The sequence below is a fragment of the Panthera pardus genome, unplaced genomic scaffold (genome assembly GCF_024362965.1).
Source record: "Panthera pardus isolate Hobbes unplaced genomic scaffold, ASM2436296v1 HiC_scaffold_18, whole genome shotgun sequence".
In the NCBI taxonomy this organism is placed as follows: Eukaryota; Metazoa; Chordata; class Mammalia; order Carnivora; family Felidae; genus Panthera; species Panthera pardus.
Window position 1 is genome coordinate 31,198,129 of NW_026526743.1, and position 23,535 is coordinate 31,221,663.

Below are 23,535 nucleotides of genomic sequence, written 5' to 3' on the forward strand. Positions count from 1 at the left end.
TCTTGATTTCGGCTCAGGTCACGATCATGGTTTGTGGGTTCAAGCCCACGTTGGCTCCGTGCTGATGGTGTGCGGGCCCGCTTGGGATTCTCTTTTTCCCTTTCTCTCTGCCTCTCCCCTGCTCACTCTCTCTCTTTCTCAAAATAAATAAATATACTTAAAAAAAATAAGCCAACAATATAAATCCCAAAAGTAAAATATAAAAGTTCCTTGTTTTCGGCAATTTTTTGCCAAAGGGGTTGGCAATTACTTTTTGTATAATTTTTGCACCACAGGCCATATGGTCTCTGTTGCAAACACTCAACTCTGCTCTTCTAGAGTGAAAGCAGTATAGACAATAGGTAAATGATGGGTGTAGCTGTGTTTCAGTGAAACTTTATTTCCAAAAACAGGTAGAGAGAGGGCTGGGATTGACACATTGGCCATAGTTTGCTGACCCCTGCCCTGATCATGTCCCAGAGATACTCACTGCTAATGGTGTTTGGACTATATATTTCTAGACATTTTCTTTGTTTACATAAACCTAAATGTTGTGTCTGTATGCTCATATAAAAATGTGTACGTATGTGTATATAAATATTCCTCTTTCTTGGCTTCTTTGTAATGGAATTTTCAGTGAGGTGTAATTTCTTCACCATTGGTTTGGCAAAGGTGTGATGTGAGGAAGCAGGAATTTTTAGACGTTGTTATTGTAACCAGAAATGTTTGCATTAGCAAAAACTGAAAGAAACCTGAGGCTCCATGGGACACTCAACCAACTGAGACACCTAGATGCCCTCACCTAAAGGTCCTTCAAAAGGGGCTTATTTAAATAAATATGGTATGGCTATGCATTGCAGTATTATGCATCTGTTAAAAGAAATGGGAATATACTACTATGGAAAGATGTCCATAGTATATTAGTAAGAGATAATTAAGTTGCAAAACATAAAAAATAGTTTTGGAAGACTCTACCAGCAGAGTAATTCAACATTTCTGGTTTCACCTAAAATATATTTTGAAACGTATTCTATCTAGCTGAAGCGTCCATATGTAAAACAGTGGGAGGGGCTTATTTTACACATTGACAGGATATCATGTTTGATTCTGAAATCATTTAATAAGTTTTTTAAAGTTTACTCATGTATTTTGAGCACGGGTGCGTGTGCGGGGAAAGGGCAGACAGAGAAGGAGAGAGAGAGAGAATCCCAAGCAGGCTCCAAACTATCAGCTCAGAGCCCGACTCAGGCCTTGAGCCCGTGAACCATGAGATCATGACCTGAGCTGCAACCAAGAGTCAGACATTTAACTGACTAAGCCACCCAGGTGCCCCGACTTAATACTTTCTATTTTTATTCATTTTTAATTTTTTTTAACGTTTATTTTGAGACAGAGAGACATACACACACGAGCAGTGAGATCATCACCTGAGCCGAAGTTGGATGCTTAACCTAATGAGCCACCCAGGTGCCCCCTGATTTAATACTTTTTAATACATGAATTCTAAAAGTAGTGAGTTGCTTTATGCATTTTGCCTTTCAAATCTTTAAAGCATATTTTGCTGAACATCATTATTGCAGTCACCTGGGAATGCCAGCTCATATTGTTCAAGAGGACCTGGTTTCCAGGTGGAATTGCAATTTCGCCCAACTGAATATGGCAGTTTTTACAAAACTGCCATTAGTAGAAACAGAGAAAGAGAACGATGTAAATACGCAATGCACAGAAGAGTCCGTTGCTCTTTCAGAGTGTGACTTCCCATTCTTACCTGTGGGCGCACTTTAAGAAATCTGTGAATTGATGGCCATACATTTCGTAGTGAAAATGGAAAGCTGCATTGCTTAAAAGATAAAACTAGAAACACTCTGAAAGGAGGATTGTTAATTCTTTTTTTTAGTGTCATGGCAGATGCAAATTTTTGGTTTTGATGTCTATTTTAAGGACCTAAAACAAGGCTTTTAATCAATGTATTATACATCAAATTGATACTGTTAACTTCTGATTATTCAAATTAATAAAATATTCATAGAGAAATGTCCAAAGTTTTACATTTCTCAGACTCCCCCCACCCCACTTAATTATCATGCCTAGAAGCTGTTTAGTAAAAGAATCAGTCGTCAGGCTGACGGAATCTGACAGGCCAGCAAGGCCCAATTACACTGGTGCTCTGTGGCCCTTTGATGTCCTGGAAACGAAGAGCGATAGGGGCAAATTGGGTAGCACATTATGTTAATGACTTGATTTAATCCAGCCACTAAACTTTATGTAGCCTGTTAAAAAAGATGCTAACACTAATTATGCCACTTTGGAAAGAAAAGGAGGGGACAAGCATTTCACTCTGACAAAGTGAAGCTCATAAATGTTGTAAATGAAATGAAACAAAATGAAGTAATCTATGATTAATTATACATCACAGACATAAAGAAAAGAGGAAGAACCAAGTAATATGTCTAAGTCCTGGGAAATCTGTTAGATTCCTTTTAAGGATCAACATTTCTAAGAAATAACTGTGAGCTGAGAGATTCTGAAACACGCAAGGAGGAAACTGGGTGATCTTCAAGTGCTTATACAGTGTAGCAGGTAATTCAGATTCACAGTGTAATTGGCATAAATGATACTTATCTAGGATACTACTTTAGTCTCAATTCTGTGACATGAGAGGGTAGAGGCAATTGGTTAAAAAAATCTCATCAAATGGGGGGAACAAGAGTAGGGTTCTCTAATTACTTTTTAATTAGTCTCTGTGCCTCTCTTCTTTTAAAATTGAATTCAAGAGTGTAAACTCCCTAAGAGCAAGAGGATTATTTCTCTTATTCACTGCTATATTCTCATGGCCTAGAACAAAACTTGGAATGCAGCGAATACTCCCCAAATATCTGTTTAATGAGTGAGTGATCTTCCCCCTCCCTTAAAAGCCCTTATTGGCCGCTCACAGAACTTTAGGATAGACTTCAGCCTCCTTCGATGATACACGAGAGGCCTCAACGCTGAGGACATGTCTACCTTTTCAGCATATTCTCCCGGGGCCCTGTAGGTGTGCCATAGATGTAGTCCATCCTAAAACCATTCTGAATTTCCAGAACAAGTTATGCTCCACATTCTAATTTTTATGCTATCATTCCTCTGTCCTGAAATGACCCCTCTATGGCTCTCACTAACTCCTCATCACCCTCAACACTTGGCTCAAGCTTCACTGACTTTTGGAAGTCATCCTTGATGAGGGTCCCTCATGCTGTTGGGTACCTGCTTGAATGCTCCTATAGCAGCACCCTGTGCATTCTGTTCCCTAGCTCCGACCACCTTACGTTGTGACTGTGTTTCCTTGCAGACTGTGACTTCTTTGAGGCCAGGGATTGCTTCTTTTCTGACACAGAGTAGATGCTAAGGAATATAGGAGTGTTGTGATAATTAAAGGACATGTTACGCAGGATGTGCTGAGGTCAGAAGCACCATTCAAGTCGTCCTTTCCTTCTGATGAAAGCCATGTGTCACTGTCCTGAAAGTGCTACCTGAAGCAGTTCTTAAGGAAGATGTACAGGAAGAAATGTCTGATTCCAACATGCACGCTTACTGTGCTCGGTGTAATGAGAATACATTCTTCATAAAATGATGTGATAGTTCATTTTATCTGTCAACTTGACTGGACCACCAGCTATTCAGACATAGGTCAAACATTGCCTTAGGTGTGTCCTTGGAGTGTTTCTGGATAAGATTAACATCTGAGGTGGTAGACGGAGTAAAGCAGACTGCCCTCTCTAATGTGGGTGGGGCCTCCTCTAATCAATTGAAGACCTAAACAGAACAAAAAGGAGAACAAAGAGAGAACTCCTCTTGCCTGTTGGCCTTCACATGCAACATTGGTCTTTTCCTGACTTTGAATGTGATAATGGAACACACTGACTCTTGTTGGGTCTCTGCCTGCCTGCTCTCCAGCTCGAATTTGTACCACTGGCACTCCAACTTTTACGGTCTTCAGACCCAGACTGGAGCTACACCATTGCATTTCCTGGGTCTTTGCCTTGCTGAATGCAGATCCTGGGACTTCTCAGTCCCCACAGTCCCGTGGCTCAATTCTTTATAATAAATCTTTCTATATGTAGACATTTATACATATATATCCTATTGGTTCTATTTCCCTGGAAAACCCTAATACAAATGGCTATCCACACAAGGGGCCCATTTTCCCTTTAATTCCCATTATCACAATTTTCTAATAGACAGCATAGAATTTCTATTCATCAGTTTGATAAACAATTTCAGGTTTGATAAAGCAAAAAAGCTAAATTTAATTGAACTAAATGCTTTATCAAAAATGTCCAGGAAACCATACTCAAGATTTCTTCCTTGATTTATTGATTTTGAAGAAAAAAGACTCCATATATCAAGATGCATGGGTCAGGTGGTATTATAATTAATAACAATGGTAATAAAACTTTGGACAGATGAACTATTCTGTTTGCATTTGGGTTTGTTCTGCAAAGAGGTTAAGCTGAGAATTTTAAGAGTTGAAAGAAGTATTCCAATTCTTACCCAAAAAGTAGAAATTCTAAAAAAAGGTGTACAATTAATCATTTCAGGAAAATTAATGTAGATGAACAGAAAAAGCTAGAGCCTTTTTACGTTACTTACACTTACTTTATAAAAATGCCCCCCGCCCTCCGTAAAATAAAAAATGCCCTGCTAAGTGGTATACTTCCCATGTAAATTAAAGTACAATTTTCTTTTCAAAATTTGAATTTACATACTACTTTTCATCAATGTGCTACAAAACACGTAAACACTATACAGGATCTAACAGGGTTTAATTTTTTGGCAGAAATGAAATAACTTTAATAGTTTATCAGTGGACATATTTAGATATGAATAGTGTATGAATTCACATTTGCAAGCTATTATAGTTTTGAATGCAATATCACATTTTGAATTCTTAAAGTTGAGATGTGATTTAACATACCTTTGTACAATGGTTCTGAAAAGGAGTCAGGGAAGTCAATTGGTTTTATCAATTAACTTTTAAAGCTACTATTGTTAGGTATTGTTAACATGTAAGCCAAACTAACTCTAGAAGTTATCACCCATCACATTATGAAACTACATATAAATTTATTTTGTACTAGATGATTGTATGGGTAAGATTGTGAAAATACATTAGCATTTTCCCAGAAATATTTTTGCCCAAAGATTTTCATACATGAAGACTGATACACTACAAATGAAAACAACTTTATTTCACAATTTTCTAGCTGGCATCAAGTTACTGACCTGTTTGATATTCTCGGAGACAGGACCAGGAATAATACACTCATCACTGTCAGACGCTGATCTCTCTTCCTCATCTGTTAAAAAATAAAACTCAATAGTTTAAGTCTATTAAAGCAATTATACCTTGTAAAATGGACAGAAATAAGCATATGTCATAAGGACAACCTTAAAAGAACAATATGATAATTATGTCTAGACCTTTTTTAACAGCAAAGATATTTACTTTTACATTTTATTTCATTTATTTTAAAGGTTTATTTATTTATTTTGAGAGAGAGAGAGAGAGAGAGAGCAAGGCAAGGGAGGGGCAGAGGGAGAGGGAGAGAGAGAGAATCTCAAGCAGACTCTGTGCTCTCCACGCAGAGACTGACATGGGGCTTGATCTCATGAGCTGTCAGATCACAACCTGAGCCGCAATCAAGAGTAAGACACTTAACCGACTGAGTCACCTAGGCGCCCCTAAATTATATTTCAGGAAAGAGAGAAAAAAAAAAAACGACTGAAAATTCCAAGTTCAGTTTTAGTAGAAACAAAGATAATAAAAATATAGCTTGTGAAATTGAAAAAATAATCTTTAAAAAGATTTTTTAAAATATTTGTTTATTTTTGAGAGACAGAGAGACAGAGCATGAGCGGGAGAGGGGCAGACAGAGAGGGAGACACAGAATCCGAAGCAGGCTCTAGGCTCCAAGCTGTCAGCCCAGAGCCCGACGCGGGGCTCGAACTCACGAGCCGTGAGATCATCACCTGAGACGAAGTCAGACGCTCAACTGACTGGGCCACCCAGGTGCCCCTAAAAATAATCTTTTTAAAGAGAACAGGGTAATAGGTGTTTTCTAACAGCCTAACCAATTATACTGTGCAAAAAATCAAGTTAGTATTTAAAAGCATCTTTAAATTTTTTTGCAGTCTTATTGTGGCACAATTGACATACAATAAACTGCACATATTTAAAATGTAAAATTTGATATTTTGACATATACATAATTCTGTGAAATCATCACAATTAAGATCGTGAATGTATCCATCACTCCATAAGTTTCCTCGTGCCCCCGATAATCTACTCCTATTTTGCATCTCTCTGTTCCTATTTGCCCTTCCCCAGGGAGCGACTTCAATGCTTTGTCACTATAGTTTCCTGTTCCAGATATTCATAGAAATTAAATACTGTCATGAGTTGTCTTTTTTGTCTGACTTCTTAGTTTTAATTTTTAAAAAGTTCATTTCTCTAGAATAATCCAGATGATAGTTATAACACCCACAGAGAATATGAAGTTATTTAAAATATAAACTGGACACGTGGTCAGCAGTTCTACTTGGATGCTAGTGGGGCACTCCAAGCCGAAATAAGAAGGTGTGCAGTCGTTCCCCCGACCGTAGCTGACGAGACTGAACTCTGTCCCATCGTTTCTGTCGAGAGATAGGTATCATGAGGTAGATCCACTGTTAAATGAAGATGCCCTGTAGGCATACTCTTCTAAAAAAAAAAAATTTTTTTATGTTTATTTATTTTTGAGAGAGAAAGAGAGAGAGCACGAGTGGGGAGAGGGGCAGAGAGAGAGGGAGACACAGAAACTGAAGCAGGCTCCAGGCTCTGAGCTGTCAGCACAGAACCTGACGCGGGGCTCGAACCCACGAACCGTGAAACCATGACCTGAGCCGAAGTCGAACGCTCAACTGACTGAGCCACCCAGGCGCCCCAAAGGCATACTCTTAACAGATTAAATAAAGCAAAGAAGGAAATAATGTTAACTTAAAAAAAGGAAAAAAAAATCACCTTCTGGTTCTAGTTCCTCAGTTATTTCTGTTTCATCTTCTGAAGAAGACAAACTTCGGTCTGCAAGCTGACCCTCAGAGAGACAAGACACATCATCATCTCTTCCTTGTATTTTCTCAGTATTCTCTTTTACCTTCGTTACACTGCTTCCTTGAGAAACCTGAAGAAATGAAAGCACACTGATACACTGTTGCTTAGATCACATGTATACATACTTGTTGAAGCACTGGATTAATAAAGCATGCAAGCTTGAGACTTAAATATATAGACAAGCATTACACATAAGTGATTCGTTAGAAAACAATCACCGAAATTGTACAAATGATAATATGCGGATATATGAAAACGTTATTATAAACCAAGAATGAAAAATGCATTAACATCAAAATGACTTTTACAGATTACTCTAATTCATATATCTATTTACTACCTGCTAATATCAGCATAATTGTAGCTGTTACAACCCTTGTCATATTTTTGGTCCTTCTATTCCCAGGAAGTTGTACACAAAAATAGGATAATGCTATGATTTCTTGATCCTGTTAATACAAAGTCTTTTAAGAACCAAATAAACCTTTTGAAAGAATTTTAATGCAAATACATACCTCAGGAATATGTGAAAGAGTTGGCATATTAATTTCTATTTCTGGTGTATGCTCCACTTCTGATGAAATTTCCTTCCCATCTTCAGGAGAAGTAGTTATCTCCTTTTATTGATGTAAAAACATGCATGTATGTTATTTTGCATTTATTACTAAATCTCAAATCATCATCATCACACACACACACACACACACACACACACACACGTATATACATATACATGTGAGTAAATATCGTAGGTACCCATCTGTCCCTAAATTTAGTTAATGTATTTCAGTACAATGGTTGCTATTCATCATGGTATATACACAATTTAAGAATGGCAAGTGTAGTTCACTGAAGGACTGTTTATAACTGAAAGTCATGCAAATGTCCAACAGTAGAGGGCTAGTTAAGTAAGATACGGTACATCCAAATACCTGAGTTCTTTGTAACCATGAAAAAAATAATAATGTAGATCATTATTAGTACTTACCGACACTCTCACTGCCACTGACATTGCACAAGTGCACTGACACTGACAGAGTGGTACTTACTAACACCGAAGAGAGTACGCAACACAGTGTTGGGTAGAAAAGCTAGCTACGGAACAATACATATAGTTGTACATGCTTTTGTTAAAAAACAAACAAGCCAACAATGTGTATACTCCCATGGGAATAAGTGTGGAAGAAAATTCACCTAAATTCCATCTCTGACATATAGATTTGGGGAAACTTAATTTTATTTTTAATGTTTTTAAATTTTCCTTTGTATTTTTTAATATTTCTATAATGATTATACATTACTCATGTAATTAAAAAACTGCATGTACTAGGATAGATAATGTACTTTCTATGATCAACATTCTTTTTTAACTGTATCAAAAATCAATTTATAATCAATCATTTTCCAGGATTTATAAACTGATGTGTATTTTTAAAGTACAGCTTATCATTTTTGCTATTTTAAAAGTAAACATGTCCAATATAGAATATATGAAAGATAGGGGTGCCTGGGTGGCTCAGTCAGTTAAGCATCTGACTTTGGCTTGAGGTCATGATCTCATGGTTCATGGGTATGAGCCCCGTGTCGGGCTCTGTGCTGACAGCTCAGAGCCTTGATCCTGCTTCAGATTCTGTGTCTCCCTCTCTCGCTGACCCTCCCCTGCTCACGCTCTGTCTCTGTCTCTCAAAAATGAATAAACATTAAAAAATATTAAATAAGACAAAATGTGAAAGATAAACAAGAAAACAAAAGAAATTAATACAAATCCATATTTTCATTACCCAATGATAGTATCTGTTAATAATAGATTTCTTTTTATTTTTTACCTTTTTCTTTATGGTTAATTTTTAATGCAAATAAAGAAATCTCTTGGTTACATAGTAGTAATTACATTATAAATACAATATATCCTGTTACATTTAAAAAACCCTTAATACCACAACATAAAATTTTCTCTTGGTATGAAACTTTGGGTAAACATAATTTTTAATAAAACATAATATTAAAATAAATGAGTGTATCATAATCTAATGAACCACTTTACTAGTGTTGGACATATAACTGGTTCACCATTTTTAGCTGTTGTGATGAACGCTGCAACAGACATCTCTATGCACATCTTTTTTATATTTATGATCATTTATGTAGGAATCAGGCTACCTGTGTTCGAATCCCAGATCTAATACTTTGACCTTGAGCAAGTTACTTAAGCTCTGTAAACATTACCTTCCCAATCTTTAAAAGGGAATAATTCTAGTATGATCCTAAGGTTGTTGTGAGAATTAAATGAGTTCAGTGGCCATAAAGCATTTAGTTCAGTGTCTGACACATAATAAGCACTCAGTAAGTATTAGCTATTAAATACTGCCTGACTAGTAATTATTGAATTCATTTATTTAGCACATATATATGAAATGCACTGTATATGCCAGGTATTTTTTAAGCTCTGGGTGGTGGCTGTGTAGCTATTCACTGAGCTGTGTGCTTAAGATTCATGTCCTTTACCTATGTGAGAGATATGTCAACTACAAATAAGTTATTATTTTGTTAAAGTCCAAAAGACATGATGATGGTAACTCGAGTGGTGACAGTAGAGATGACTGACTACGGGATATGTTTTGGAAGTATAGCTGACAGGTTTTGTGGATGAACTGGATGTGGGATGTGAAAGAGGAAATGCCAAAGGGATGACTTTGAAATTTCATGACTGTGCCACTGGGTGAATGGTCAGTCATTTATGAGAATGGGAAACAATGAAAGAAACATTTTGGAAGAGGGTTGGTGAGATGACATCTGGGTTTTGACATGTGAAGTTTAGGTTTCTACTAGACGTCCAATGCATATGAAATAAGCAGGAAGAAAATAAATCTGGAATTGGGCAGCGAGATCAAGAGTGAAGATGCAAATATGGGAGTATCAGCATCTAGATGTTGTTCCAAACTGTGAGATTGGTGGTGACTGGGTGGCTCAGTCAGTTAAGCATCTGGCTCTTGGTTTCGGCTCAGGTCATGACCTTGTGGTTCATGGAACAGCGTGGAGCCTGCTTAAGATTCTCTCTCTTCCTTTCTCTTTGCCCCTCGCCTATGCTTTCTCTCTCTCAAAATAAATAAACATTAAAAAAAAACCCCAAACTATGAGACTGGATAAGACCTCTGAATGTAGATACAGACTGAGCAGACGTCTAGGTCTGCAGTTTAAATGTTGAGGCACCTCAATCTTGAGAGATTTGGTCCAAGGGAATGAGAAAAATAACTGGTAAAGTTGGAGGGCAAGAAAGGCACAGTGTTCCAGAGGCCAAGTGAAGAGGAAGCGAGTATTCCACTGTGTCAGATGTTATAGGGAGATAAAGATGGGACTCAGAATTGACTATTGGCTGTGGCAAAGTCAAAGTCATCATGACCTTAGCACGGGTGGTTGAAATGAGGATGAATCAGCCTAGAGTGAGTTCAAGAAACAGTGCGAAGAAAGGATGACAGAATTAAGACAACTTTTTGAAGAGATTTTTTTTCCCCATAAATGAGGACAGAGGATTAAAGCAGTAGCTGGAGACACAGATGGAGCCAAAGGAGGGTTTAGATCAAAGAGTAAGAAGAATTAACATTTCTAAACCGTGCCAAATTATTAAGCTAACATTTAAAGGAAAAAGAAGCATTTTATTCACTGGTTTCCTTTGAAATCAGGTAGAGTATAACTATATCATGTATTTCAAATACTTATTATGGGAGAAAAAAATTAGTATTTTCAGTGTTTACTACTTACAGAACTCTGATGTGGTGTGATATCCACAAAAGATACTTTCTTATCTACAGGTGTTAAACGCTGTCTTGGTTTAGGTGTTGGTGCCTAAGATAAATCAATACATTAAAGTGAGTATGATAAACATACACTTAGATAAGACTTTAGCTATTTTTTTCTTTCTTTCTTTTTAAACGATTTCTTTAGTGCTAGAGTCACGGTTACTCACAACTACTGTGCTAATAGAGGATGTTGGAGGTAGTTTTTGAACAACTTTTGACTCTTCTTTGTGTATAAAATTTCCTAAGTCTTCAGTTATAGATCCACTTGGTGGAAGGTAAGCAAATTTCCATTTCAATATAACATGGATGGTTCCTGCAGGATGCTTTTTATGATCTGTTAACTCAAATATTCCTGTCAAGTTATGAAAAAAATTTTAATTAATGCTAGAGTGAAATTTTGTTACCATAAGAATTAAAGAAGAACAAAGAGAACTACCCACGACTTTAAAAATAATTTTGGTTTTTACTCACACCTCAAATGGCTTAGAGAATAAAGACAAAATAATCTATGATAGGTTCATCTCTCAAGCAGACTGCTTTCAGAAGTTAAGGTCTCAGTGATAATACTGACTCCTAGATGAGAAAATTAACTTATAAATATTTTAATTCAATGAAATTAAATTCGGAGATTATTCAGAGTTCTTAGCCTTCTGCTAAGATATTATCTAGGTTATAGTTCAAAAATCAACCTTCATCTTGACTTGAATATTCTTGCAAAAGACTTGTCTCTATAGAAAAATATATTAGAACTTCACAAATTCAAGTAATTTATATATCAAAGGAAGACTTCATATTACCATATAATTTTATGATAACTTTTATCATAATTTAAAATATATTTTACTGGGATTTGTTAAATTATTCCAAATTAATAGCAACACAGCAAACAAATGTCCATAAAATAAACAAACCATCTAAAATAGTAATTTTAAAAAGTATCACCTAGCTGTAACTGTAATATAGAGTCACAAATGTTAGTCAGACTGAAAAATCTTGGACTTGAAAAAAACAGAACTATATTTCAAGTATAACTTTTTTCAGGGGTATCCTTCCTTTACTTACTAGAGTCTGTTCTGACTCAAGGGTTTCACACATCTTTTAATGGCTGGCTGGGAAAGAAAAAACAAAACAACTCTAGACCTTAGAACCAAAGAATAAAGATGATAGATGGAATAGAAGGAGATGATAAACTTCTATTACAGGCACAGGTGGGACTTCTAGAATGACCGAATGAAGAGCTCAGTAAATCCTTTCCACAAAAAGAAAGAAATAATAAAACTGGACCATTTAACGGCTCTGGAAATTAAACAAAGGTGTACAACAAATTGAGAAGCATTTATTTAAGAGAATCTACAGAAACTCAGTAACAACAGTAAGAGTCAGAACAGACTCTAGTAAGCTACTTCCCTGGCTGAACACGAGACTTGTAGACTGCCTGAAGTTTGAAAACCCCTTACCCAACCCATTCCTTAACTCATAGACAAAAGGTGGGAAGCCAACCAGCTCAAAGTGTTTAAGTGCAACCTTTCACCAATCAATGACTGACCACTAAACTATGCTGACTCAAACTTAAAATTAAACAAACAAATAAAACCTTACCAGAGACATCAGTGGGTACAATGAGGGAAAGATACAGATTTAGTTCAGGCAAGTCACCAAACAAAAACAGCAAGAGAACCACCCTGTGGAGTAGGGGAGGGTTGAAACCTAGAGTTGCTATAATATAGTATCCTAAATGTCCAATTTTAAAGAACAACAAAAAATCATGGCACCTATGGATAAGCACGAGTGTATGCTGCAAATATAGGAAAAAAGCCATCAATAGACACATTCTGAGAGTGTCTAGATGTTACACTTAGCAGACAGAAACTTCAGAACAGCTGTTATATGTTCAAAGAACTTAAAAAATTGACATTTAAAGAATTCAAAGAAAATATGACAATGACTTATAAAACAGAAAATATAATAAAGAGATAGAAATTTTATAAAAGAGAGAACATAATAGAAATTTTGGAGTTGAAAGTATAATTACTAAAATGAAAAAATTCAATAGAGGGGCTCAATAGGAGATTTGAGCTCGCAGAGGAAAGAATCAGTGAACTTGAAGACTAACCAATAGAGATTATCCAATATGCAGAGAAAAAAAAAATGAATAAAAATGAATAAAACTTCAGAGAACTGTGGGACACCATTAAACACACACATGTATGGTTCTGCCCACACATTTTCTGCCCAAGAGGGAAGAAAAGGCATAACAAAAATGAAGAAACAGAAACTTCCCAAATTTGGTACATAAGGTTACCCTACATATAAAGAAGCTCATATAAAGAAGCTCAACAAATTCCAAATAGGACAAGCACAGTGGGATCCACATCTATACACATCATTGTCTGTTTAAAACCACACACACACACACACACACACACACACACACACACACGAAAAATCTTGAGAACAGTATCGAGTGCAAGGAAACCATAATAATATCAATAGCTCATTTATCATCAGAAACAATACATTCCAGAAATTAGTCATCTGATATACCCAAAGTACAAAAGAAAAAAATAACTGATGACTAATATTATACCCTGCAAGACTATCCTTCCAAAAGTAAAAGCAAAATAAAGACATTCCTAGATAACAAATGAGAGAATCATACCAGTAGACCTGAGTTACAAGGCATAGTAAAGGAAGTCCTTTAGGCTGAAAGGAAGTGATACCAGATGGTAACTCAAATCAACACAAAGGAATAGAGAATAATAAAGGTAATTACATAGGTAATTATGTATTACAGTATAAATATGTTTTTTGAGATTTCTCTTAACTGATTTAAAAGACAAATGCATAAAACAATAATAGTAAACTCTTATTGTTTAACTTATAAAAAACTAAAAAGTATATGATAATAACAGCACAAAGGAGAGGGAGGCAATGGAGCTACATTGGGTAAGGAAACAACACCAGACAGTAACTCAAATCTACAGGAAGAAATAAAGAATACCAGAAGTGATGAATACATAAGTCAATGTGAGAGTCTCCTATATATATTGTCCCTTCTCTTAATTTCTTAAAAGACAAAAAGTTATACAAAGCAATAATTATAACATTGTATTGTTGGGTTTACAACATATATAGGCATTCTATATATAAATATATGACAATAATAACACAAAGGACAGGGGAGGAAATGGAATTATATTGGGGCAGTCTTTCTATACTTTGAGGGGAACTGTTAGTATTAATTTTAGACTGTGATAAGTTAAGACACATATTGTAATCTGCAGAACTACTAAAAAAAATAACTAGAAAAAAACCCCATAGGCCCAAAGTTGAGGATTATTTGAGAACATTAGGAAGATTAGTTATAGACAGACCATATCCATAACTAAAGTATAATTTAGGTTTGTTTTTACAATTTCATACATTCAAGAAATACACTTACCTGAGATACACCTGTCATGTGCCAGTGAAATCAGAGGCACATTGGCTTTTCCTATGTAAATATTTTCTTGAGTGTCACTATCATCAAACACATAAAAACTCAGAGACTCTGACTTAAGGTATCGGTCCAAATCCATATTCATTGGCACTGGGAAACACATATGATCATCAAACTGTGGATCATTGCTACTGGGAATGATGGCTGTATCGTGGTCTGCAAAATCAAAAAACTTGTACACAACATATGGGTGTGGCTGAAGGTGGTTTGCTCGGGACTGCAGACAGTTGCAACATCTTATTGTAATATGAAGTTCATTTAAGTTGCCCTCTGTGGAATCAGTAGAACTGAGCTGAGCAGTTTTGGGCGCCTGCTGACTTGACTGGAAAAAATACATATTTATATTATAATAATAATACAGTGACAAGATCAACAGCAGCTGCCAAACCCCAAACAAAATAATTTTGTAAATGTACAAAGAACTGCATATTTGCAACTTCACAGTGAATTGCTCAAAACTAATACTCCCTAGAACATGTGTGAACAGGTGATCTTAAGTGATTTGCAATAAACATAGAAGACTGGGTATACATGGAGAGACTGCTGTTAAAATAAAAAATAAAAAAAAAAACCAACACCTGATATTCTTTAATTCTATTTAATGACTAACGAGTAAAGTTAACAGATGGGTCCAATGACAAATGTCCTCTAGTTCACTATTAAGAGCTAATTCTTCAACCAATCCAGCTATTCAGATCATATCCCACTCTTAAGTAAGAATCCAGTGAACCTGATGGAGCCCACCTAGAGAGATGATTTCATTACATTTGGATTGGCCCTCATCCTCAACCAATGGTGTTTGGGGAAGCAGATATATTAGCCCAAGACAGCAAGTATAGTGAGGTTCAACTGCTATAACAACAAGAGAACAGCGTGAGAGATAAATCTTAGAGGGCAGAAAAAGCTAGAACTGGGAGGACATTCCAGAAGAAAGATGAGTGAGAGGAATTATTAGGCAGAGCTAGAAGTTACTCTATGGCCCCTTTTGGAACTATAGTTCAGGGAGCCTGTGCATAAGTATTTTAGCAAACAAATACACTAATTAATTGTTAAGTCCACCATAGTTGATGACCTGGGACAAAGAAACGTTACTGTTCCAGGGCCTTGTTCAGTTTAGTGTTGGAAATTTCTCTACTTTTCACAAAGAGGCTCCTCTTTCACAGCATTTTTGAATCTGGGTTGAGCATCTGGAACCTCTGACTCCAGAAAAGTTAACTGGAGAAGGTAAAATAGAACCAAAGTCATAATGCCCTTGGTAGAGACATAGGTGATGTGGAGAGGGCAAGCCTGAAAAGGGAATCACAATACTGCTTTCCCAGGGCTGGTTTGTATTCAACTATAGAATGTTGAGTGGAATGATTTAAAAAGTATCCCTTCTTGGGGTACCTGGGTGGCTCAGTCGGTTAAGCATCTGACTTTGGCTCAGGTCATGATCTCGCGGTTTGTGGGTTCAAGCCCCACATCGGGCTCCATGCTGACAGCTCAGAGCCTGGAGCCTGTTTCAGATTCTGTGTCTCCTCCTCTCTCTGCCTGCCCCCCCTCCCCCATACTCATGCTCTGTCTCTCTGTCTCTCAATAATAAATAAATGTTAAAATTTTTTTTAAAAAGTATCCCTTCTGCCTCTCACTCCAAATCTACCCACAAAAGTTGGAGTTCCAACAAATGACTCACCCAAGCCAGAAAATGGAAGTATAAAAACAAACTACAAAACTAAATAAATAACCTGGTCTCTCTATTTTTAATTCCTTTTTCCATTACAGCACTTTCTAAAGTATGTTCTGAAGAATACTAGTCCAGAAAGATAATCTCTAGGAAATAGGTGCCATTCTTTCTTAAGTTCGGGAATCTGTCATATTAGTCATAGTTCTTTAACTGAAAATTATAGAAACAAATTCTGTCTAGCAAATACAACAAAAGAGACTTTAATGTAAGCCCATATGGTTATTTCATCGAACTATAGGGCACAGATGTGGGTGGGCCTTAGGAAGGTAATAGGACTGGAAAACCATCAGAATTTCCTCTCAATCCAGTCTTCATTTTTCTCTGTGTGTTTGCTCATTATTCTCTTTCTCCAGTCCCATTTTCTTTCCTTTGCTGCTTAACAGCAAGAAGATGGCTGCCCTATGGCTCCCAAGCATGTTCCAAGCATGGAGAGTCTTGCTTTCTCTTGAAAGGAATCTGATAAAATACCTAGGAATAAACCTAACCAAAGAGGTGACAAATCTATACACTGAAAACTATAGAAAGCTTATGAAAAAAACTGAAGGAGACACAAAAAAATGGAAAAATAGTCCATGCTCATAGATTAGAAGAACAAATATTGTTAAAATGTTGATACTACCCAAAGCAATTTACACATTCAATGCAACCCCTACCAAAACAACACCAGCATTCTTCACAGAGCTAGAACTAACAATTCTAAAATTTGTATGGAACCAAAAAAGACCCCAAATGGCCAAAGCAATCCTGAAAAGGAAAACCAAAGCTGGAGGCATCACAATTCCGGACTTCATGCTCTATTACAAAGCTATAATCATCAAGACAGTATGGTACGGGCACAAACACAGACACACAGATCAATAGAACAGAACAGAGAACCCAGAAATGGACCCACAAATGTATGGCCAACTAATCTTTCACAAAGCAGGAAAGAATATCCAATGGAAAAAGGACAGTCTCTTCAGCAAATGGTGTTGGGAAGACTGGACAGCAACATGCAGAAGAATGAACCTGGACGACTTTCTTATACCATACACAAAAAAGAAACTCAAAATGGATGAGTGACCTAAATGTAAGACAGGAAGCCATCAAAATCCTAGAGGAGAAAACAGGCAATGACCTCTTTGACCTAAGCTGCAGCAACTTCTTCCTTGACATGTCCCCAGAGGCAAGGGGAACAAAAGCAAAAATGAACTATTGGGACCACATCAAGATAAAAAGCTTCTGCCCAGCAAAGGAAACAATCAACAAAACTAAAAGGCAACCGACGGGATGGGAAAAGACATTTGCAAATGACATATCAGATAAAGGGTTAGAATCTAAAATCAATAAGGAACTTCTCAAACTCAACAGCCAAAAAAACAAATAATCCAGTGAAGAAATGGGCAAAAGACATGAATAGACACTTTTCCAAAGAAGACATCCAGATGGTTAACAGACAAACCAAATACTCAACATCACTCATCATCAGGGAAAAACAAATCAAACCCACAATGAGATACCACCTCACACCTGTCAGGATGGCTAAAATTAACAACTCCGGCAACAACAAATGTTGGCAAGGATGCGGAGAATACAGGAGTGCTGGTTTGGAGGGGCATATGCCCCCCAACGTTTATAGCAGCACTACTGACAATAGCTAAAATACGGCAAGAGCCCAAATATCCATCAACAGATGAATGGATAAAGAAGATGTGGTGTGTGTACACACACACACACACACACACACACACACACACACACACACTGGAATAATACTCGGCTATCAAAAAGAATGAAATCTTGTCATTTGCAACATGGATGGAACTAGAATGTATTATGCCAAGCGAAATAAATCAGAAAAAGACAAATATCATATGATTTCATTCATATGAGGAATTTAATATTTAAAACAGATGAGCGTAAGGGAAAAGAAGTGAAAATGATATAAAAACAGAGGGAGACAAACCATAAGACACTCTTGAGTACAGAGACCTGAGGGTTGCTAGTGGGGTGTTAGGTGGAGGGAAGGGCTAAAGGAGCATTGAGGAACACACTTGTTGGGATGAGCACTGGGTGTTATATGTAAGTGATGAATTACTACATTCTATTCCTGAAAAAAAAAAAAAAGCAGAATCTGATTGGCTCAACTGGGTTCAGGTGGATATCCCTGAATCATTAGTAATAGTCGGGTGGATAGTAGGAGAGAACAGGATCACTTAACGTAAATCTGGCCCCTGGAGGCTCAACCCCATGGGTTGGGAGTGACGGCAGTCCAAATGAAAAAAGATAACTATGACTTGAGCAGACATTCCAAAATGTTTCAACTATATTTTATTCCTTTGTTACTCAACCCAAGTGCATACTTTATGCTTTCCTCTTGGGATTCTTATTATACATGAGAAGTCAAGGACTCTATTTAAATTTGCCTACTTTAGTGTTTTCTGCATTCATTGGATCATGGCATTCTTTTGGAAGTATGGCCAGTAAGGCTCCATAAAACATAGTTTGGGAAATGCTGCTCTGAGGAATTGCATTTAAACTTCCAATTCACAGAACTGCAATTCTATTTTTCAAAAGTGCCCTGGGTAGCACAAGGGAGTTCTTTTGTGGTATTAGAAAATTCTGTACCTTGGTTGTGGTGGCAGTTACATGAATATATACACATGATAAACCTGCACAGAACTAATACTACACACACACACACACACACACACACACACGAGTGCATATAAAAACTGAAAAGTCTGAATAAGGTCTGTAGCCTAGTTAATGGTATTATACCAATGTCAATTTCCTGGTTTTGAGAGCGCACTGTAGTTATTTAAGATGTTACAACTGGGAGAAGCTGGATGAAGGGTACATAGAACTTCTCTGTACTGTTTTTGCTACTTCCTGTAAGTCTATAATTATTTCAAAATAAAAAGTTAAAAAGAGTCACTTGATGGCTATGAAAGAAAATGATTTTGGTTTAAAGCATGACATATAAAGACATATTATAAAATTTCTGTGTCATAAAAATGTCTTAAAGTCCAACCAGCTCACCCAATGCATTTGCTCTGGCCCCTTATAATTTGATGTTATATATCCCAAAGCTTTTGCTCGTTCTCGATAAAGTCGAATTGCTTGATCCATGGGAATTCGTAATCTGAACCAGTATTCCACTATGCCAAAATTTGGGATGTCTCCTTTAGTTCCTACAAACCAATGCATAACTCACTGTTAAAATTTTATACTGAGTAAAATAATATATGACTTGCACGAATGACGTGTGATTGGCAAAGAACAGAGCTGAAGAAAATAAAGTTACTTCTGCAAGCATGAGTTTCATTGTATGTTAAGTATTATTAAAGAACTATGTCAAATTATGCTTGAGATATTCCAATTTATACTGTTTCGATCCTTCTAAAATATAAAGAAAAAACTAAACACTGTATTAAATACTCCACGGATTCTTTCTGATGCTACAGTAGCTTGTTTTTAATAAGTTGCACTCAATGTAGACTGACAGATACAATATGAAAGCCCAAAATTATAAATGTGATACTCCACACTGTGATTCAACTTCCAAGAGATCTTTGGCACCTCTCCACTTCTCTACTGTGCCACCAGTACAGGGATAAATGCCACAGCTGTGCCAAATATATGCAAGCCATGCTTGCATGATGTTTGTCCCCATACACCCTCCGTGCTCCTTTTGACTCAGGCAGCTCTTCATCACTCTTCCTCTGTGAAGATTTCCCCTATAGCTCCTGGGGGACTTAAGAACTCCTTCCCAGAGAAGAAGGATATCCTCTCATTAGAACATTGACTCTTTTCACATAACTGTCCATTCACCAGCCTATTTCTCTACCTGCACTCTTAAGTTTCTTGAGGGCCAGGGCTGTGGTTTCCATTGATACATTCCTACCAGAGGGACTAGTACATAATGAGTACTCAATATTTGGTGAACAGAGGATATTCTATATGTAAACTTTCCTAAACATACCATATTATTAACATTATTTCCCCATTCTCTTCATTGGTTTCTTTCTCGCTAATGGATCATCCTCATCAACATATAATACTTTATTTGAATCTGCTATCATTAAACAAAAAAGTCCTAAAACAAGAATATCTATGGATACACATATTTGCTTGTATATGCTTAAAATTTCTTTGTTAAAATTTGTAGCCTTTGGTGAGGGGGCCTAGGGTAGCTGAGGGACAGGAGTGGGAGAGAGATTTTATGGCAAAAATTTTCACTTTTTTATTTTTTGACTTTGATTTTTATGTTACCCCTGTGATCAATCAATAAAATAAAATCCTTCCCCGGAAGCTAAGTCACCCTCTTATCATTCTGAAATGGTTTCTTTACTTGGCCTCTAGGATACTGTATACTCTTGGTTTGCCTCCTAAGTGACTGGCTACTCTTTACTTTCCTCTGCTGGTGTTTCTTCTTCCTCCTGAACTCTAAATTCTGTGGTTTTCCAAGGCTCAGTCCTTGGCCACTTTCTCTGTTTTCTGTACATTCATTGTCCATGTGTTATAACCTAGGCTAAAGGCTTAAAATATATTCAATATGGTAATGACTCCCCCTTTCATATCTTTATCCCTGACCTTTGGGCTACTTAGTGCAGCCCATATGCCATTTCCACTTGGCTGTCCAATAGGCAGGTCAGTCTTAACTTGTTCAAACAGAATTCTTGATTTTCTTCCTCAGGCCTTCCTTTCTCAGGCCTACCTCGATAAACAGCCTCACAATTCTCCTTGGTGTTCATGCCAGAAATCTTGGCCCTCCACTTCTCTCATTACCTTACATACAATTGATAAGCAAGTCTTAAAGGAACAGTTAACTAACTATACATTGAAAGTAATCATTTGTCAATGTTCTCATTACCTTCTTCTTCTTCTTCTTTTTTTTAGAGAGAGAGAGAGAGAGAGTGTGCGAGTTGGGGGGAGAGGGCAGAGAGAATCTCAGGCAGGCTCCAAGCCCAGCTTGGAGCTCAATCCCACGACACTGGGATCATGACCTGAGCTGAAATCAAGAACCTGAAGCTCAACTAACTCAGCCAGGTTGTACCAAGGTGCCTCGCTCATTACCATCTGAATCCAAGCCACCATCATCTCTCCACAGATTAATGCAATAGCCTGATAATGGTCCTATTTTCTCTCTTGGCCCCTACAGACTCTTCTCCCTACGGCACCCAAGGCAGCTTTTCTAAAACCTACATGTGGGAGCACCTGGGTAGCTCAGTTAAGCATCCGACTCTTAACTGTGATCTCACGGTTCATGGGTTTGAGCCCCAGACCTGAAAGCATGGAACCTGCTTGGGATTCTCTCTCCCTCTCTTTCTGCCCCTCCCCTGCTCGCTCGCTCTCTCTCAGAAATAAATAAATAAATAAACATTAAAAAAAATAAAATCTATGTGTGATCATGTCACTTCCCCCCTCAAAACTCTCCAATGACTTTCATCACCGAGAGATAAAAACTCCACGTTCCTCACCATGACCTACAAGACCTACAAGTTTTTACGGCATGACCTAGTCCTTCCATAGTTTTTCTCTTTTATTTAAGCTTATTTAGAGAGAGAACGAGCGAGAGAGCAAGGGAGGGGCAGAGAGAGAAGGGGGGAGAGAGGGAGGGGGGGAGAGAGAGAGAGAGAGAGAGAGAGAGAGAATCCCAAGCAGGCTCCGCACTGTCACAGGGCTTGAACTGTGAGATTGTGACCTGAGCTGAAATCAAAAGTCGGATGCTTGACTGACTGAGCCACCCAGGTGCCCCTTGGTTTTCTGTTTTTCTTTTTATAGTGTATCTTCAAAAAAGTTTTTATTTAAATTCCAGTTAACATACAGTGTAATATTAGTTTCAGGTGTAGAATTTAGTGATTTAACACTTCCATACAACACCTGGTGCTCATCACAAGACGTGCCTCCGTCACACCCATCTCTTATTTAACCCCCCCCCCCCAAACCTCCCTGCTGGTAAACATCAGTTTGTTCTCTACAGTAAGGAGTTTCTTGGTTCACCCCTCCTCCTTTTCCTTTTGCTCATTTGTTTTGTTTCTTAAATTCCACACAGGAGTGAAATCATATGCTATTTGCCTTCCTCTGACGGCCTTATTTTGCATAGTCATCCTTCTGTTGTTTTAATCGCTTTCCTGCTTTAGCCGCTGGCCTTCTCGCTGCTCCTCCAATATGTCATGCTTGTCCCTCCACCTTGGTACTTGGTGTTTCCACTGCATGAAACATTCTTTCCCCGGATCCTGTCATGGATCTTCACTCAGGTCTCTACCAATGTCACTCATCAGGGATGCCTTTGTCTGAGCTCGCCATCTTCTCTCTCTCTCTTTATCCTGTTCATTTTTCTCCATCTGATGAGATATATATTTGTTTTACGGCCTGTCTTCCCCTCTAGAAGGTAGGCTACACGATGGCAGGGGCTCTGTCTTATTTAGTACCGACCCCTGTATTTCCAATGCCTGCTAACAGTGATAACAAATGATCTTACAGAATATTTGATGAATGTACTACAATTAACATTTGATCAAAAAAGGGTATCGATACGGTAAATAAATACATGTACTTAGAAGCTTTTAAAAAAGTAATAGCCATCGCACTGATATCCTCAATGACATTTAGGATAGTCCAGTCTATTCTGGGCAGCTCAGTTAGAGAACACTGTCCAACAGCCTCAAGGGATCTTGAATCCGTACGAGAAAAGATACTAATGTAGAGCATCATAGTAACCTATACACCAAATTAGTGACTCACACATCCAAAGCTTATAAGATTGTACTTACCAACCAAACTTGCTGTGCAAAATATTCGACCACTTTTTTCTAGAATTTCATGGAATCTCAGCTGACAAGCTGCAAGTGTTTCGTAATCTGTGCTGTAAGCTTGGTGGACCTCAAGAGTGACAGTATTCTTCTGAACGTATTGTAAAAATAAGTCGTCAACATGAACAAGATACTGAGAAGTGAAGTTATATTCTGGGTGGAGGCCTTGCACTATGGGAGAGGTCTGTAGCTCAAAATCATAGAAAGCATAGGTACAGAAAGTGACAGGCTCTTTATCTCCAGACGCCTGGAAAACTTCAGAAGAAAAGGTTACTTTGTTGATATGGATTTCAAATAGGTTTTCGCCTCGTTCTAAGTGAATGGTTTCATCAAATTCATCAACAGAGTCATCTGGCATGATTTCTGGTTTAAATTTATACTGCTTGGTGCCATAGGCAATATCCTTTAATTGGGCTGCAAGAGAAGACACACAGTTTAGATATTTTTAAATATTGACATATGAAGATACAAACTGGCTTTTGAAGTGGTAGGAAGCCGAAGTGCTTTTGGTGAAGAGTCTCAATCTTAAATTCTGTGACCACACTGTTTTTCTGTGAGTAATACTGTATCATACAAAAATTCGTCCTTGGTTTTGACATCACTTATTAACA

General features: G+C 37.4%; 1 protein-coding gene across 1 annotated transcript in view; it reads right to left on the bottom strand.

Annotated features, from left to right (window-relative positions):
* Positions 1–23,535, bottom strand: part of RPGRIP1L (RPGRIP1 like) — a 92,658-nt gene that overhangs the window by 24,652 nt on the left and 44,471 nt on the right. The window contains exons 15-22 of the mRNA XM_019455924.2: positions 22,886–23,338; positions 19,149–19,300; positions 14,348–14,726; positions 11,073–11,257; positions 10,868–10,951; positions 7,624–7,725; positions 7,019–7,178; positions 5,242–5,315 (exon numbers count right to left, since the gene is read on the bottom strand). Coding sequence (XP_019311469.2) covers positions 5,242–5,315; positions 7,019–7,178; positions 7,624–7,725; positions 10,868–10,951; positions 11,073–11,257; positions 14,348–14,726; positions 19,149–19,300; positions 22,886–23,338 — 1,589 coding nt within the window. The remainder of the gene's footprint in view (positions 1–5,241; positions 5,316–7,018; positions 7,179–7,623; positions 7,726–10,867; positions 10,952–11,072; positions 11,258–14,347; positions 14,727–19,148; positions 19,301–22,885; positions 23,339–23,535) is intronic.